At 38.2% G+C, this 19,968-nt stretch overlaps 1 protein-coding gene across 4 annotated transcripts; it reads right to left on the bottom strand.

Annotated features, from left to right (window-relative positions):
- Nucleotides 1–444: 444 nt before the first annotated feature.
- Nucleotides 445–19,405, bottom strand: RAD23B (RAD23 nucleotide excision repair protein B). 4 transcript variants are annotated; one of them, XM_026680598.2, is made up of 10 exons: nucleotides 19,189–19,405; nucleotides 13,115–13,196; nucleotides 12,776–12,855; nucleotides 9,103–9,371; nucleotides 7,206–7,261; nucleotides 5,221–5,348; nucleotides 4,385–4,529; nucleotides 3,874–4,001; nucleotides 3,008–3,181; nucleotides 445–1,780 (listed from the first exon to the last, which is right to left on the bottom strand). In XM_026680598.2, the coding sequence occupies exons 1-10, from the start codon at nucleotides 19,252–19,254 to the stop codon at nucleotides 1,667–1,669; spliced, it is 1,242 nt and encodes a 413-aa protein (XP_026536383.1). In that variant the 5' UTR covers nucleotides 19,255–19,405; the 3' UTR covers nucleotides 445–1,666. The 4 variants fall into 4 exon arrangements, with proteins under 4 accessions (XP_026536383.1, XP_026536384.1, XP_087813671.1 ...); XM_026680599.2 differs by having other exon boundaries at nucleotides 3,008–3,148; XM_087957545.1 differs by lacking the exon at nucleotides 19,189–19,405 and adding an exon at nucleotides 18,330–18,737.
- Between the last annotated feature and the right edge of the window lie 563 nt (nucleotides 19,406–19,968).

The raw sequence follows: 19,968 nt of genomic DNA, 5'->3' as shown, positions 1-19,968 counted from the left end.
CACCAGAATGAAAATTTTTCATTCAAAGAGTTTTCATAGCTGAAAAACTTTCAATAAAATTCCAAGCTAAAATAGCATGGATTTGAGCTCTAGCCTTTTATTCCTATCATTCTGCCTAACCTCAGGCAAATTTAAGCAAGGCACCAAAACAGGAGAACATTCTATGTACCGTAGTTGGCTTCCCATTAAATATCAAAATATGTGCATTAGTAGCCAGTCCAATTAATTATCCAGCACTATCCAAATTTATGGTTGAGCAATTGTACAAATATGTGTTGTTGATGATGCCACATTTAATCCCTAAACTGTTCTTTTCGAATGAGAGTTTTCTTCCAGCAATAATATAGCACTATGTGAGTTATTTGGAGTCATTCTACAAAAATCAGTCCCATTCCTGTCCGTCTCCCCACCCCATTAATATATATAAAAAAATACTCACAACGGTACAATTAAATGTTACTTTTAATAGGAAGTAAAAGGGGATGTGCATAATCTTTAGAGATCCAATAACTTGATTGTTCATCTATTTTTTTTCCACTTTCTGAACATGTCTTCAAGAGTAAAATGTTTCACAATGCTTTTAAACAGAAGAGAAGGCAAGTTACTGGACAGTCCTTATTAAAGCATACAAATGACAATAGCCTTTAGAGGCCCAGAGATTGAAACTATAAGATTACAAGCATTTAAAGACACCTAGTTTTGAAATACTTGCAGCTGTATTCATCAGATCAGTTTTGACTTTCAACAAAATATAGGTAGGATGTAATCTGATTTCTTCATAAATACTTTCACTAGATTGGAGAGTTTACATTTTCTTCATTGGCAATAAAAAGTGCTCAATTCACAAAAAGGGATACATCAAACCCAAAACATGCAAAGACAGCTGTTTGCTTTTCTTTTTTTAATAAAAAACTTTACTATAACCCAATCTTAAAGTAAGCAGTAATTAGGTTATCTGGCATTTGCTCCAACTGTTTCCTATGTGTATATAGTCATTCTATTTATTACTTATTATGAAAGGAGCAAAGGGATAGGGAATAGGAAAAGTTCTCTCAAATCAATGATCAAGAATCTAAAACAATAAGTGGTTTAGATCTAGCACTTCAGCAAGAAATAATGGGCATATCCTGCAAAAATTAGATACACCTGAAGCAGCAAAACCCCACCCACCTACTATTTTTGGCATATGTTTTAAAACGTTACTCAAATATATTTTATCTTAAATTTAGGAAGCCATCATCCAGTGTTACCATGAAATACAGACTGTTGATTCTAGGTAGTCTTTGCTATCTCCAAGACCAATGTTATTTAAAAAGAAATAAAAGCAGGCCACCACGCTAATTTTGGGACCTAGTATACTAAAGGAGTGAAAATTTGGGGGGCATGAATTTAGTTTTTATAAAAGAAAGGAACTAAATATCTGCAAAAAAGCTAATTTTTGGTGTATAGTATTTTACATTTTGATCTGCTGCATCTGCTGATTTATAACAGATGTGCCTGTCTTTTCCTGTATCCTTTCTATATTTTCCTCTCTTCTCCCATTTCCCACTCCCCTTCCCCTTTACACCAAGTATCATGGATATGAGCCCAAGTATCCCAGACAATCCAGTGAATAGCTAGTGTAATGCACTGGTGTGATGTGTGAGATTTTAAAAGTCTCTCCTTTTCAATCTTCATCAAAGTTCTGCTGTAGAAGGAAGTTGGCTGCCAAATTTTCATTCTTCTCACATGCAAAATATGCTTGTATCACAAGTCCTTCAGGAAATCCTAGGGCCTTTAACTATAGGAAAGAAAAGGCTATTAGAATTCATATTTATAACATAAGCTTCTTTGTCAAGTATTAAAGTATTAGTAGTATTAGACCAAGTATTAAAGATTAGCATTTTAAATGTTAAATTAGCAATATCAGTATTAATGCATGACACAATTGTTGCAGATACACATTTGTTACGCTAAAATCTTGATATGGCTAAACTTCATTGAATGCTGAGCCTGAAGCTCTGATTGACTAAAATTGATTAAATGTATCAATTTGAAAATCTGGAAACCAAGTATAAGTGAACTTTGATATATGGCATATATACTTGTAATTGCATATTACAACTAAATAGGTATGGGGTACATACCCTAATTTTAATTATGGCTTTATTACTATCAAAGTAGTGAATGTATGAAGTATCCTTCCTCTTATTTTCCCCACAACCATCCTGTGATCTGGGTTGGGCTGAGAATGTGTGACTGGTTCAAGGTGGTTTGGCTGTATTTTATGTCTAAGACTAGAACTCAGTTTTCTGGTTTCTAGGCTGGTGCCTTAACCACTTTATCTAATGAACTTCAAATACTGGGGAAAGGAAACCTACTAAGCATATTCATTTTATGAGGACAGCAGAAGAAATTGAAAAATAAATGTGGAGAACATATGGTCTGTATTAATCATAAACTGAATTTATTTAGTATTTTATGTGGCCCTATATCCAAAGGACACATGCAATTTTATAGTTTCAGTGATAATTACTTAAGCAAAATCTCAGTCATTAAAAATGTAAAACTCAAAACCACTAGACACCCTGAAACAGAAAGATCTTAACCCTCCAAAGATCATCCTGAAGGTTTAATTTATCACAGGGGAGAATGTCATCATGATCTCTAGGAAGAAGAGGTGTGTGTGTGTGTGTGCGTGTGTGTGTATTGGACAGATAGTTTCAGTTTGAAGTAGATAATTTTCCTGTTTAACTGCTGCTGACTGAAGAGTTCTATTCAAAGTTCCAGCCTAACAGCCAGGTCCTGCATCCTCTTTATCAGGCAGCGTTCATTCTGTGGCATATTCTGGTGATTTTTTCACAATTTTGTGCGGTTAATACCCCACTGCAGAGGGTTTTTTTCCCCCTGTAAGCCTATGGCCTACTCACATGTGCTTTATGTAGATTTTGGCTTACTTAATCTTTGAACTTAAGAAATAAGAGAAAAAAATTGGGTTTGAGAAAATAATAAATATGGTCAAACTCACCCTTTCTATAGCTTCTTTTTCCTGAGGTGTTACTTGAATATAGTTCATGTGACGGCTTCCAGCTTCAGCTACTCCACCACCTCCACTTCCACTACCTCCACCACCTCCTTGTCCTGACTCTTGAACAGGTTCGTTTAACATCTGAATAAAATGTTCTTGATGTTGACTTATTTGCTATGGTGCATGGGAGGACAAAAGCAAATAATATACTGAAATAAAGACTGCCTCTCCTGATTACATCTGACTGTCCCACCAGATCCAGCGGAAGAGGACATGCGGCAGGTCCCATCAGCTAGGAAGCTTCACCTGGCAGCTCCTAGGTAGCGGGTCTTTTCTGGTGTGCCCCATCTAACCTTCTTTCCCCCAAAGTGAGGCTGGCTTCATGTCTTTTAACTTTCTGGAAGTCCCTCAAGACCTGGTTGTGTCATCAGTCCTGGGGACCCCAAGTGACTGGTAAAAAATTGAGAGGACTCCAGTGCAAATAACACCTGCTCTCCACCTAATATTTTTTGTGTTCCTTTTATAATTTCCTTTGAAAGTTTTTAATAATGTTAATATTTGTACATATGATTTGTAATACTGCTGTACACTGTCCAGAATTACTTGTTTATAAGATGGCCACATAAATACGATAAATATGTATTCCTATTTACCTTAATAATTACTTCCATTTGAACTACTAGTATAAACAGTAAACCAACAGAGACCAAATATTAGTAACAGATATGCCTATATGGTGAAATTATTATACTGAGAGACCTTTACAACTCACTTCATTTCATTCATTTCATTCTTTCCTCATTTAACGTTGGTTTTAAAAAGAATATGAAACTACAGAAGATAAATCGAGAGGATTTAAAAGTCACCTGCAATAACTGAGGATTTTCCCGTCCTATTTGTTGTAATAATGCAGGCAAAAGTGATGGATTCTGCTGAATAATTTGTCTCATCTGCTGGAACTGAGGCTGGTTTCGTAAAAATTCAAGAGGATGTCCTGAAAGAGGTGGCATATTTTGAATAATGTTGCAAGCAAAAAGCGAGCCTTTCTCAAAAGCTTTTGTAGGACTCATGCTACAGCCTAGCATTAATTTTACCACAAATTACTAATAACAGGAAAGAGCAGATTGTCTCATGGAACAGCTCCATGAGAAAATTTATGACAGAATGGTACAGAAATCTGAACTGGAAAACCAAAAACTTTTATAAACCTCAATGCAATGTTCTACAAATAAACAAAAAGGCCTACCATCCTATAAGAAGAACTATCAAGAATAGAGATGTTTGGAGAATTATACTGCAAAAAAATGTCTTAAGGGCTGTTTGGCACACCATTTCTCTAGTGAGTCAGACTCAGGCTTATAGAAATGGTTATCTTACCTCCTGTGGAGCTAGTGGTAGTAGTAGTGGTAGTGGTAGTTGCTGCAGCAGCAGCAGCAGCTACTGCTGAAGATGGAGAAGCCCCAATGCTGGTTGCTTGAGGAGGGTCAGCCATGCCTTGACTCTCCCTATCTCCAGGGATACCCTAAAAGGAACATAATCTTCATGAGGTTGATGTATCCATGAAGTCTAAGGACTCAGCTTGAATCAAAGAAATAATTCTTTACTGTTAACATTTTTTAAAAAAAAAATCTGCCATCTGTTGTTACTTCTATTGAAATAAGAACATTTAAATATATAAATGGACTTAACCCCTGCCACACAGTCTATCATTAGAGATTATGAAAGTATTTGTCTAAAACAGTATTTCTCAAGCTCAGCAACTTCCCTGTGTCACTGGGGAATTCTGAGAGTTGAAGTCCACATATCTGAAAGTTGCTGAGCTTGAGAAACACTCGTCTAAAAGACTAAATTCAGATTGAGTAAATCTATTCTAGGAGTCTTCCATTCAGAAAGATCTGAATGTGAGAAATTCAAACCCACATTGAACAGTTTTGCTAAATGAACACAAATAGATAAGCTTTTTATATTGATATATATGTACCTCTTAATGTTATTGATGTGTTTGTAGTTCAAAGTCACACCAAGAATAGCTGTACTGACAAAGAAATTAAACCAACTTATGTTAAAGTTTTCATTAAAAATGAAAATTCATTACTGAGTCATTACTTTATGCCTTACGTCTTTACATCTCACCTTCCCATAAAAAATCCTGTCATGATCAGACTTAATGTAGAAGGAAGAGCAAATCATGAAATAATAAGAAACATACTCACCATTAAAAGATACTCCACTGCTCTGTCAGGATTATTGAAGCTGGCTCTTAATGCAGCAATTACCTGTTCTCTTTCATATCCCATTGACATAATCTCAGTCACCATGTTTTCATACGACTGGCCTGTCACTTACAAGTTAAAAGAAAAGATACAGATAAGATATATGCAAATTTTGAAGGAAGAAGAGAGAAAATAACTTTACTGGCATATTCTGTCAAGAAAATAATACAACAGGATTTCCATTAGTTTTCATTAAAGCAATCTGAGTGATGTTATTTTCTGCTATTCAAGTTCAGTATATTGTTAATAAAAAATAATTCATCTTTCATTCCAATTTCTTCTTTATAAAACTCATATATGTATTGGCTGCAATAATCTATGCCTGACCTTAGTTATAATGAAAAATAGAAACTGATTCCCTAGATAACAACTAAATCATCTTGTTTTTCATTCTGCCGCTTTTATAATAAAACTCCTTTCCTGATTAATCAATTCAGTTAAGTTTGTATTATACAGTCAATGTTCTGTACATTTTTTAAAATAATTAAAAACAGTATCAGAGCATGCAGTTGATCAATAGCTGAGGACAGATCCGTACTGTTAAAATTAGTTGAAGGGAACACAGGTGACTATGACCTTTAAGAATTCTCAACCATATATAAAAATAGGGTTTGGTTTTGTTTTTTTTTTAAAAGAAAGGATAAAATGCCGCAATATGCTCCAGCTGTCACACTCCATCATTTTACAGTAATCATCAGGACTCCCGTTTATTTTACCAACTCTATTCAGTCTAATCAGGAACGTTATATAGAAGGGTAGGGAATCTTTCTTAGCCCGAGGGCTATATTCTTTCAGAGATAACTTTCCAGAGACCAAATGTTAGTAGTTAAGCATTGCAGTGCTGTGACAGTTATATTTCCCTGCTGGCCATTATGCTTTTATTTCTTAACTCTTACAAGGAAACTTAGCAGCAAAAGACATTTTTCAGATTGTTTTTTTATTCAGGGGTATCAAACAAGTTGAACTAACTGGAACCGGTTCAGCAGAAAAAGAAGTGAAATGGAATGGACCTAGAAAGAGAGGCTGAGAAGACAGCTGACACTGACAGATGGTTTCCCCCTGTTTCATGTTAAAATTACTGCAGATCTTATCCTGGAGAAATACTGAATTGTAGCAGCAGATTTAAAAAGGAAGTACTCTCAAGTAACTGTAACTGGACTAGCATATTCTAGTACAAAAACAAACAACCAGAAACCAGTAATCAAACAGCCTGACTAAAATAGTTCAACCAAACATTAAAAAATGCCCTTCCCCTCTACTGCATCAATCAACTGGTATCTGCGTGGAAATAGATTATATATAAAATGTATAGACATCTCTGCTTACAAAGACTGATCTTGTTGGATCAACACTGGCAGCTGGGGTGGAAGGCAGTAACACCTGACTGGACTACAATTCAGAACTGCTTCTCTGAATAGATGGTTTTCTCATAAGTAATGTCTACTAAAAATTGTTTTATCACAAGATATCAAACAGTAACAGCTTAGAGAAATTATCCAAGTTAGAACAATTTGCAAGTAATTTAGAAATTCAGAAAGTTTACCACATAGGTTGAAAATCTATGTGGCTTTTTTGTCGTCATGAATAATTTAGTACTAGAAACAAATTTATTTGATTATTATGATAAACCATTGTAATTTCCACACTCTGGGTTGCATACAACAGAGTAAAAATATAGAATAAAAACTGAATTATATACAACTGACAGAAATCCCTCATATGGCCACCAGAAGTATTCAATGTAATTCCCTTCTACATTATTCCCCAGCCATATTTCACACAGAAATCCAAGACATAGAGGCAATTTGTGTTCTGGAAAACAAAATTATTATCAAGAAGCAATTGGCATCTTAAAATGATAGTAGCTGAGTGGGGGAGAGGAAAATGATGGTGGTTAGTACACTCAATCAACAGGAAATATTTACCAAGTGCACTTGTAGCATCCTCAAAAAGATTTGATCGAGAAGTGTCTCCTATTGTACTGTGGTGGAACAAAACAAACATATTTAATACCTGTCCCATGAGTTAAAGGTATTTTTCTGATTAAAATTTTGCTAATGAAGAATCTAAAGTGACTTAGGAATCCACTCATGCATCATCACAAAATCTTCAGAACCGTAAAGCCTACAAACTTGAAATTTGGCACATATGTTGCTCTTGGCTTCTAGGTGCTCACTAAGAAAGGTTTTTTTGAAATGACCATCAGAGCATTAGTATTTCGTATATTATTATTAACCCGTTCTGATGCTAAGAAGTTCTACTCACCCTCCCCACCTGAAATCTGTTCCAAATGCAAAACACAAGAGGATTTCAGTTTCAGAGCACCAAGCAGCTTTAGTACAGAACAGTTGAGCTAAGCCACACCCAGGCTCCTTGCTGTCTCAACAGCAAATACTGTTTCAGTTTCCAAACAGCCCTCAACTCTCTCTCCCACTTACAGGACGCTAGCCAGATGAATACTGATGGATGCTGGTAGGCAGAGGCAGAATTTTTTTCCCTTATTTTCCTCCCCAAAAATGAAGCCCAATCACATAGTTTTGTAGCAAAGCACGGGTATAGGGCTAGTTGTATAATAAAAACCAAGTTTCATTGGCATACATTTGATGTTTTTCAAAGCTTAACTTTGAAATCAACTAGTGACACAGAACAGCACAAGGTAGACATTTAGGAATTTACTGAGTTTTAATCATGTCACATTGTGTGAACTTGAGCATGGTTCTTTATTTAAAATAAACACACTTTTATTGTTGTCTACTGAAAAGCACTTAGCAGAAACTAATACTTTCCAAATTAATACTGACAAGCATCCATCTGCTACCATTTTAGGGGAAAAAAAGTTTCATAGCACATTAATTTGCAAACCACTGAAATACAGATATTGTAGAACCAGATAACAAAACTATCCTCTTGTTTTACTAGTGGTAAAGCTGCACCAATGCTGTACATCTGGACCAGGACTTTTGTGCCTGAGGTGACCAGATTTGATTCCGTTGCTAAATTGGATAGCTGAGACAAAAAGATTATGTCTGAATACCAACCACCTTGCTACTGGGAGGGGGGGGAGGAAGTATATGGGAAGTCTACAAAAATCTCACATTAATACTGGTCCATCAATTGCTGACTAGCTGTCAACACAAAGTGACATGGGCTTAGCATGTTTATCAGCATACACAGAGCCAGGTGAAGGGCAGTCAGTTGGATCCAAAAGATAATTTACACTGTAATATTGAATGGTGTTACATGTTTTTTCCTTATGAAATTGTCTCTGGATCCCACTGTTTTTAATTAAGACAACAGCCTAGAATTATATGCTAGAGATTTTAGATTTATTTATTTAACAGATGGCAAAAATATTTAAAAGGACATCACAATTACATTCTGTTTTTAGATAATTTAATGCTATATTATTGAATTATTTTTTCTTAGAAAACTGCTGAGAATTATATGACTGAAATGTAGGACTATAACCATTTACAAGTCTAATACATAAACAATTACAATCCTATTCCCACCTGAGCAATTCAAAGTTGAGGTCTCTTAATAATAAATCTCTACCTAAGTTAAAAGGCAAGCAAGAGCTACCAAGTGCACAATGTGGCTTCAACAGCTAAAACTTTACACCACAAAAGCTTTAAAATGATACATAATATAAAAATACATCTGTATGCCACATTGCCTTTCAATATGAACTCAGATATTTACTGTGTTAAAAAGCCTAAGACTAGAAGTTCCCTTTTGGTTGTATACAATTTTTAACATCCACTGCATTTAGTCTGAATTTGAATAAGAAGCAAAATTCTGATTTCCAATGTTCTGCAATACCTTTCCGTAGATGTTGGGCTGGTGGCTGGTGGCGTTTCTACTGGTTTATCTTCTGGTTTTTCTTCTACAGTAGCACTTACAGGTGTAGACTCACATGCTGCTGCAACTGGTGTTGAAGCAGTGGGTGCAGGTACTGAAACTTGAGCAGGAGCAGGAGTAGGGACTAGTTTCGGCACAGCAGCAGGTGTTGTAGAAGTAACAGTGGTGGTAGTATCATTTGACTGCTGTGTTGTAGTTGGAGATGGAGATGGAGAGGCTGCTGCTTTGGGCTACAAAGGTGAAGAAGGCAAATTCCTAAATTAGGTCTTTCTCGAAGTTCATTTAAAAGTTCCCTCTTTCCTACAGTTTAAATGGTTTCATGTGAATGATGCACAGCTTTTCACATGCATTTACAATAGTTTTTCTCCAGTAGAAATAGGTCTGTACTCATAATTCAATGATTCAACCATCCCTCTCAACATGCTCCTCAAAGCTGTAAATCAGACTGAAGGCCCAGCATAGCTCTTCCAAGGCCTAAATTCTTGTGCAATATGTACATGCCCTGAAGCCTCAAAGCAGCTACAATAAGCTTTTAATCAATTGCTTTACCACCTGAAAAAGCAAATCTATATTCAGTTTATTATGATTTCCATAAATTCGGTAAACACATCAAAGTGATTAATAATGCATGTCACAATACAAATACTAGTGAGATTACTTAGCATGGGAAGAGAACATTTAGAAATATTTCTAATATTGCAGTGTCTGAGAATTATACCTACAGTATGATCTGAACCTGTTATCATGAAACAGATTAATGGTAAACACCACAAAAGCTTTAAAATGTATTGTATTATGCACATGTATTGTGTCATGTCTTTAATGAAAGTATGGCACACACTTTTGTTCTGTTTGAAACCCTCACGAATAATCATCTTTCTAATGTGGGTAAGTTGAACCAGAAGTTTGTTGATATTTGGGAAGATGGGAAGGACTAAAAAATGTGGCCTTCATCAATCCATGATCATCAGGCAGAGTGTACAAGTGGAGATGCCACCCATCTTCTTATCCAGTTTTTACTCCTCATAGAAGTACTTATTGGTGTATAGCAAGGGTGTGAAACTCAAGGCCCGGGGCCCGGATTCAGCCCATGGGGAACTTAGATCTGGCCCACAGGGCCACCCTGGAAACAGCAAAGGATTGGCCCGCGATGCTTCTGGCAGCGAAAATAGGCTCCTGAGCTCAGTTTTCGGCTGCCACTGCCTCCTGCAACCCTCTTCCTGTGAAAACAGAGTTCGGGAGCCCATTTTCGCTAACAGAGTGCTCCGGCCACCACAGGCACCCCCGACAAAAGTTACGTAAAGCTGGCCACACCCACCTTGGCCATGCCCCCCCCCCAGGTCAAACACAACCCTGATGTGGCCCTCAGTGAAATTGAGTTTGACACCCCTGGTGTACAGTGTTCCAGAATGGAACAAAGAACTCCAAGGTAATGACAGGATGCTTCTCAATGTCTAATATTAATGGTCATGAGTTTCTGATAGGGAAAACACAGAACAAGATGTAAAAATATCAAAATGATATTTTCTTCAGGAAGCACGATGCCAAGATGGCTAAAGACCCCTTGGATGAGCCAACTATAGCTTGTCAATAGATCAAATGAAAGTGGAACTTCTGGAACTAATGAGGAAAGTTATATATTAAAAAGCAGAACACTGCAATAAAATAATTTCATCTCATGAACATTCACATTTACAATAAAGCACAGTAGCAGAAATATCATGGTTTGGAGCTGCTCTGCAACTTTAGAATTTGAACAATTTTCAATAATGAAGGATCAATGAATTCTAAATTATACCAGCATATTCTACAGGAGAATGTTAGATATATGTCCATCAGTCTAAGAGGAAATAAATATGGATCATGCAGTACAATGATCCTAAATGTATCAGTAAATTTAGAACACAGATGAAGCCAAAGAAATTTCATATTTTGGTATAACCAATTCAAGCCCTGACATTAATACCAAAATTAAATGTTCTCAGATGACCTGAAGTAAGCAGCAGTTCATGCAAGACAATTCAAAATAATCAATAAGTACAGGGAGTTCTGCAAATGGGCCCAAATCCCTCCAAGCCAGTAGTGTCTATTGATGAAAAGGTTCAAGAAACATTTGGTTGAATCATTACTGTTAAAGAAACCAAACCTAAAGTTTCATATATATTTTTCCCCACAAAGGCAGTGAATGTTTAGTTACAAGTGATTTGGTGTCACAAACAAATCTGAGTGACTTACCAAAGCAATAAACCAAATATAATCATATAAAAATAAATATCTAATTTCAAATCATTACATTACACAACTTCTACTGTAATATTTATATCCCGACATCTGGGGTGCAGATAAACAACTGGATATTATCTGTATGTTCATAATACTTTGGGTACAGTACTCCAAATGTTGAATAATCTCCTAGCAGTCCAGCAACCTCAAGTGTTAAACAGAACTTTGCTAACGCATCTAGGCTTGGGGTACCTCATACTGGAGTACCCCAGGGTTCAACTTCTCAAACTTATGGCACTCTGAATGCAATCCTTCAGAAAGGTTTAGAACCACTGTGCAACAGTGCCTTCAATATCCAATTCAGAAGAATACCAAAGTAACAAAAACTCAGAGATCTTATAAGACAAATTCATTCCCTACTTATGTTCTGAGACAGATTGTATATAACAGTTCCATGACACATCAGGGTCTGAACTCAGGAGATAGTTTTCTGGTGTAGTTGTCTGATATATATAATTCAAGATATCTTAAGGGATTCATGCACCAGAGTCTTCTTGGCTTCTGAGTGATTTTACATACTAAACGTTTGCTAATAGTGCACATTGATCATCTAATGGAACTTTTAGCCCATCTTTGTCAATTTAAGTCAAGGTAGTCCTCGACTTATGATCACGAGAGACATGTGAGACATGAGCCACGGTGACGCAGTGGTTAGAGTGCAGTCCTGCAAGCTACTTCTGCTGACTGCCTGCAATTTGGCAGTTCAAATCTCACCAGGCTCAAGGTTGACTCAGCCTTCCATCCTTCCAAGGTCTGTAAAATGAGGACCCAAATTGCTGGGGGAAATATGCTGACTCTGTAAACCACTTAGAGAGGGCTGTAAAGCGGTATATAAGTCTAAGTGCTATTGCTATTTTTTAAATGAATTTTGCCCCATTTTACATCCTTTCTTGCCACAGTTGTTAAATGAATTACTGCAGTTGATAAGTTAGTAACTTGGTTGTTAAATGAATCTGATTTCCCCATTAGCTTTGCTTGTCAGAAGGTCACAAAAGTTGATCACATGATCTTGGGACACTTGGGAAATATAAATCAAATGCCAAGCATATGAATATTGACCACATGATTAGAGGTATGCTGCAAAGATTGTAACTGAAAAATGTCACAAGTCACTTTTTAGTGTCGTTGTAACTTTGAACGGTCACTAAATAAACTGTTGTAAGTTGTACTGTAGGTCATAATATAGAAAGAGTACATGAAGTTCACAAACTTTCATCACTGCAAGACAATTTAGTAGTACCACAAAACAGACTGTATCAAGATTCTTTATTACTCAAGAATATGTCCAGAAAAAACAATAAGGTTAACAACAAAACAGTATCTACAAATAAAAGTATAAACAATAACTTACTTTTGTTACCATGACCACCACAAAATTCTTTTCATCAATTTTGTATTCATTAAGAGCAGTATCATCATTAAGTATTTTACCTGGAAAATTAAAAAGACATTTCATATAATGTCAGCTTTATATTTCATATGTCAGCTTATAACTTCAAGTAAATGCAATAATTTACTCATTCTATGTATAAATCTATAGGTGGAATCAAATAGCATTATTTAAATCTGATTAACTATTTAATTATTAGATTTATGTCCTTTTTATTTTGCACAACTCAAGCCAGCATCCATTAATGCTCCCTCCTATATTCCTCATAACTACCCCATAAAAATGTCATAATTACATTACCTGCATATATTAATTTTTGGCCAGCTACTGGAAAAGCATCTTTTCCCTTTTCTAATTCAATCTTCTCTTTCAATGCTTTCACCTACAATAAATATTTTTAGTTAAAAGAAGTTCGGTAGCTTTCACATAAATCATTAAGATAATAAACTCTTTTATGTTCAAAATGCCAGCAAACAGTTGATATTTTCTGTGTTAGCTTAACAGTAAACCAGTTGTAACCTCTCTATGGAAAGACTATATTATGCAAGATAAAATTAAGCATCCAAAACAAAGTTTTCAAACTTCAAATCCATACCGTAAGCCACAAACACTGTTGCTTTTGGGAGTACTGTAACACACTCATTGCTTAATCCTTAAAGATTAAGGTAATCTTGGTGAAATCCCCCACACTACTGCACCTCAGAAAGGCAAGTGTGCACTGACAAGGAGATCCCAGCTCACGGTCCCTGGATGTGCCTTTCACATGCACCTGCTGCTCCTCCCTTGGTTACTCCTTGCTCTTCACCTCACACACACTTCAGCGGGCCATCCTAATGTTGGAGGAATTTTGTTTGATCTCTGCTGTTTTAAAATAAATCATGATATACCAAGGAACCCCCTAGTGACCTCTCAAGGAATCTTATAACCTCAGCTGACAAAAGAATTATGATTCCAGAGTGTGGTGGCTCACGTGATTAGGACACTGGGTTGGAAGTGAGCAAGCCTATATTCGAGACCCAAGTGCTGCTACATGGCGGGGTAAGCTATCATCATTCACTCTAGCTCCTTGACAAAGACATGAAAGGAGCCCCGCAGCAAAAATTCCTGACATAAAGGAATTTTCAGAAAATTGCACGTTTGTCTCAAAATATTACAGTTATGATTCCTTCATTTCTCCAGACCCAAACAAAGGTACTGATTCAGTTTGCCATTATTTTCTATGACAGTACTACAAAAAAAGTTGAGTTTTGTTCTGTTGGGACACCAAACTGTTGAATGTTGTATTACTGGAATAAAATCCAAATAGAAATATTTTATAAATAGCTTCATCACTTAACTCTTTACTAATATTCTATGGAACCCCAGGAATTCTCAAACTTTGTGTTACCAAGACAACCTAAAATAATAAATGAATCTGTATGTATCTCCAAACAAATGATTTAATTGAATAAACAAATGATTTAATTGGAGGTAGGGAAGGTAAGAAATAAGCAATAGTCATTGACTCACAACCATAATTGAACCTGGAATTATGGTTGTAAATCGTGCTGGTCATTAAGGTCATGACGTGACTGCATCCCGTTTTATGTCCTTTTTTGCAGCTGTCATTAAGTGAATACAGCAGTCATTAATCAAAAGTGGTGGTCATTATAGAATGCAGCAATCATTGTTTATTTTATTTATTAAACTTATTTATTTATTAAACTGCCACCTATCTCGCGGGAGGTAACTCTAGCTCATTTACATTCAATTAAAATGCACTAAAACATTAAAACAAATTAGGGTTTTAAGTTTAAAATTCAATTAAGCGAACCAACTGTACCCAACCACCATTTTTGTGCTGCAAACCTAGGAGCAAACACTAATTTCTGACAAAAAAACAGATTGAAGTCAGATGACTACAGGCTGTTGCAAATGGCCATAAGTGTAGGCTGGCATCATGAAACCACAAGAGGGCTGCCATTGAAACTTCAACATTGGTTGTTAAGTATCTTTGTAAAGGTTCGTTATAACTTTGAACAGTTGCTAAGTGACTGGTCATAAGTAAAGGACTACCTGTATTCTGATTAATTTTAATAGTTATATTTCAATCTATGTATTACAGACCTCAAAATTTGCAATCAGCCTGCAGCAGGCTGACACACAAATCAGAACAAAATAGAACAAGTTTTAAAAGTGCTCCTATGTTGCCAGTAGAGAACTGATCAGGTTTTTTATTTTCTTCCTTTTTGGCTTAGCCTTAGACTATTATATCAAATGTGGATGATGTACTACTACCACTACTACTATTGGTACTACTACTTGAAGGCATCCTGGAAATACCAGGACTAAGTTAGCTTTAAAAAAAAAAATTTAAATCCTACAAACCAACATTTATATACCCTTATAAAGAAATTGGCATGAAGTCACCAGGAATTCAATTTGACTAAAAAGAAATATTACCTTTTTAATTAGCAATTTTATTAGAAATGAAGTACTTGAAATTAAGACAGGAACTCTGTAAATTTCTCATTTTTTATTTTACATTTTATGCATATTTGAAAATGGATAAATAAAACTATTGAGTTTTTTTTAAAGGCGGTAATTTACCTTGAACCACACAATAAGTTCTGTAAAATAAAAACACAGTTGTGCCTCAAATTCCAGAATGAACTATTGATAAAAATGTGTTTCCAGACACAAATCTTAATTTATGAGGAAAACAAAGGACACTCAACATGAAAAATTTTCATAGACTACAATATTTGTTCTAATACAATTTAAACCACCTTCCCAAATAATGAAATCACAAACGTAGTTATTAAACTCTAGAAAATGTGTAGTTTGGCATATACAGAAAATATATGTGAGCATACATTAGTTGAAAATTATTTATAATCTGTTAAATAATACTAGAAAAAAATTGTACAAAGTCATGCTTCACAACAGAAGATCACAATACTCTATTAAACCTGGCATGAAGCATTAAAAATACAACTTTAGTACTTGGCCAGGGTTGAGATACGACAGGGTTAACTATTGGTTTTACGAGGTTCAGTGATTTATGATGTGCTTCCCTGCACCTGCCTGTAAATCGTCATCAGCATGCTGCCTGCTGAGAAGCAGCCTTTGAAACAGCCCTCTTTTCCTGCTTTTTTAACTGCAGCTGTGCCTCGCACAGCAGCTGAAATTGAAAAAAATCGGGAAATAAAGGTCAGATAAGTACCCGGGTAGGCAAAAACATCAGCAGACATAGAACCGGTTCTATGCCTGCTGCTCTTCAGAGGTACCAGTTCTACAGAGGTGGACAGAACAGGTAGAAACCCACCCCTGTACTTGGCCCACTATTTAGGATATTTGCTAACATTAACACTGAATGGGAAATAAGGATTGAGGAGATAGTTTCATGAGATTTAATGAGTAGTTCTGGGAAATTACTAATTCTCAGACTAACATTTCACACATTCATTGTGGCAGAAAAATTATATATGTAACCTTAAAGAAAATTGATCTACTAATCTATATTTCTGATTATAGAGGTAAGCCAGAAAGGTTTAAGTTTTGAGATATATTACCAAAGCTAAAATTGCACATATGTTCTATACTCCAAAACATTTTAAATGTTTTTTTAAAAAACAATCTCTCTTAATATTGTACATAGATATGAGATGAATAATGCATCAACATTTCAACAAATTTGCTGAAATTAAATTTCCTGGATATAGTTGAAATCCCACTAACTGCAACATAATTTTGCAATTTGTGCAACATTTTGCAAAATATACTTTCTTGCTGACATTTGCTAGAATTTCAAATATCACTCTTGGAACAAACCCAGGAACAGGGAAGGTGTGTGGGTGTGTGTGTCTGTGTGTAAACATCTTTTTAAAGTTTTTAATGAAACTGTCTATACACAACTCCAACATTTTAAACAATCTTGTCCTTGCCCAAACTGCAATACAAGTATGTGAACAAGTCTATGGTTAAACATAAGATAAGCTAAACGCAGTAGTAAATTAAAGCATCTTTATCTGCCACACTCCAGCTATTGATAAATACGCAATGTAAAATAAAGAAGATATTAAACCATAATCTTTTGTGTTTAAATAACACAAAGAACTTTGAATAACTTGTTAGCACCAGAAGTCAGACTTACTAGTAGCTAAAATCCCAAATACAACAGAGCTTAAACATCAACCATTTCTTTTCTTGTTTTTTCAAAAATACAGAATTGCCCACCAGACAACAGAAAAGCTCTACTAGTGAAAATTGGGAAACACCAACACTTCCCAATTATCTTTCTGAAGGAACTCACTTTGGGAAAGAAAAAAACACCCGATATGCACCAAAGCTATTAAGAATATTAATTTATTAAACTTCTAGGCTGTCTGATTTTGACTCACAAATTACAATCAAATCATAAAAGATAAAAATGATAGAAGAGAACAAGAAAAAAAGATAAAAGAACAACAAAAGAGAACAAGCGCACTGAAGCAACTGGTCTCATTCTCTCTCCCTGAAGGCATGGGTGAAGAGCCAGATCTTCACAGCTCTTTTAAACAACAGAAGAGTAGGGGCCATCTGGGTCTCAGGGGAACTTTGCTCCACTGCAACAGATAAAGAGCGCTTCCGGGGTCCTGAGAGAGGAGATTGTTTAATTGAAGAAAACTGGAGTGCACCAACCTTGCAACATCAAATCAGCCCAGCAGATGTTATGGGAAACAGGCAGTCCCTTAAGTAACCAGACCCTATACCATGGCTAAGAAATTACACTCTGCTATTCAGATTTGCCAATAAACTTTAGCTCCAAATGCCCCATTTAGTGCATCTAATACAGGTAGTCTTCAACTTATGACCACAATGGAGCCCAAAATTTCTGTTGTTAAGTGTGAGATTTGTTAAGTGAGTTTTGCCCCATTTTATGACTTTTCTTGCCACAGATGTTAAGTGAATCACTGCAGTTGATAAATTAGCAACCCGGTTGTTAAATGAATCTGGCTTCCCCATTGACTTTGCTTGTCAGAAGGTTGCAAAACGTGGATAACATGACCTTGGGACACAGCAACAGTCATAAACAGGAACCAGTTGCCAAGCCTCTGAAGTTTGATCACATGGATCGATGGCAAGGATGCTGCCAAGGTCGTAAGTGTGAAAAACGGTCTTGAATCACTTTTTTGAGTGTCGCTATAACTTTGGTCACTAAACAAACTGTTGTAAGTCGAGGACTACCTGCATATTCTTGGCCTCCCCTTGAACAATGTCAGATTAAGAGGGCTAAACATTGCAATACTAATAAACCAAAGGATGATTTAACACTATCCCCGCTCAGGAGCTGGGAATGAGATGAAGGAACCTCAATCATGGGGACACGAATGACAGCTCACTAAATGACACTAAATGAACCGTTGCAAGTGGAGGACTACCTGCATTAAAGGCACTTTACTTCTCCCAGATCCCAACAGAATGTGTTTAGGCAGCATAAATCGGCTGTTTACTCCCCCACTCCGCCCCCCCCCCAACGCACACTCTTAGGTACGTTGTTTCGATGCGCGGTGTCCTTTGCCTGTCCGACCAAAGACACCCTTTAAACCTTTAGGAGCGAAAGCTGGCCTACCTCCTTGGCCCACCTTTTCACGCAACGCGGCCTATTTGCCAACATACGGGCGAGGGGGAAGGAGGGGGGGCGAGGGAAGGCGGGAGAGAAAGAGAGCGCACGCGCGCGGGTCCCACACGCGCGTTTTGCACTCCCGCCCTCCTCGAAATAACGCAGAGTCATGGCACGAGAGTCCCTATTCCAGGACGCTGCAAGGGAAGCCAGCCACTCGGCGAACTCCTCACTCCAAATCGCCTCGTTCTCAACACCCAGAATCACCACCACCCCGCCGCTCGCACGCGGGGGGAGGACAAGGGGGGAGAGAAATGGAGAACGTTGAGTTTAAACGTCACTTCCCACGGGGGGATGGAGGAGGAGGGTGAGCAAGCGAGGAGACCCGTCCCTTTTCGCCAAAGGACTCCAAAGCTGCGCAAAGGCCTGGCGCCAAAGAGGAAGCGGCAGGCTCGGGTCGCCCGGGGAGGCCTTTGGCGGACGTGCTGGCTTGTTCCTTTTCTCTCAGCAAGCCCCAAGATTCTCCTCTCTCTCTCTCTCTCTCCCTTGAGGCCCTCCACGATTCCAGGGCCTGCCTGCCTCTCTCTCTCTCTCACCCCATCCCTTCGCTGACAGGGCCCCAACTTTTCGCGGCAGAACTTCCCACACGGCTGCGGAAAACGGGCCTGGGGATCCCGTCCTCCCGAATGCGGGCCCCCCACCCGCCAGCGCGCCCCACACAACACACACAACCAGCTTCGAGCTCCAACCCGACCACTCGCCCCTTTTTTTCCCCTCAGGCCGTACGTACCGTCTCGTCGCAGTCGATGTCTATCTTGAAGGTTTGCTGCTGCAGGGTCTTCAGAGTGATTTGCATGGCGGCGGCTGGCCTCTAGGTCCCGGCGGAACCTAACCCCCCACCCCCCTGCAGCTGCCTCAAGACTGGGTGGCGGCAGCGACAGTTTTTTCCCCCACCCCCGATCCTCTCAGTCCTCTCCGGCCTAGCTTGGCGTAGGCTACGGTGAGAGAAAGGGGGAGGGGTCGGGGGAGGAGCCAAGCCGGAGCAAACACCGTAGTCTCGCGCACCGAGGGGGCGTTAACCCACTTCTCGCGCTCCGCTCGCGGCCCAAAGGCAACGGCTGCTCCCGCCGCCGACGTGACGGCGATGACGCAATCGCCTCGTGACCGCCCGCCCGCCCAAGCCCCAGGTGAAAGGCTTTGGGAAGTGCGCGGAGCAGGGGAAGAACTGCGCACGCGCGGGAAGGAGTTTCGGCAGTGTGGGTGGGAACGTCGGCTGAGGGAAGACGACGCTCCCCGCGCTGAGGCGGCTTGGCGAAAGAGAAGCGGGAAGGCGGCCGGCGGTGAGGCGAGGAAAGCGGTCGGAAGGAGTGCTGAAGCCCGCCATAGGATGGAGGATATTTTTCCTTGCTTTTGCGGACTGAGTACCGTACTCGCATTGTGACCATCGAGTTATGTTTCCTGAAGGGGGAGGGAAAAAGAACCTCCCTTTTATAGCCCAAATGCTTTGCTCCTCTCTCTCAATGACGAGGGAAAACCGCTCTGTGAGGGAGACGCTCGGATTGCAGCCCTT

The sequence above is a fragment of the Notechis scutatus genome, chromosome 2, assembly GCF_049901735.1.
Source record: "Notechis scutatus isolate UNSWTSFEM ecotype Mainland chromosome 2, rNotScu1.2, whole genome shotgun sequence".
NCBI lineage: Eukaryota > Metazoa > Chordata > Lepidosauria > Squamata > Elapidae > Notechis > Notechis scutatus.
This window is presented reverse-complemented; position numbering and strand designations above follow the sequence as displayed.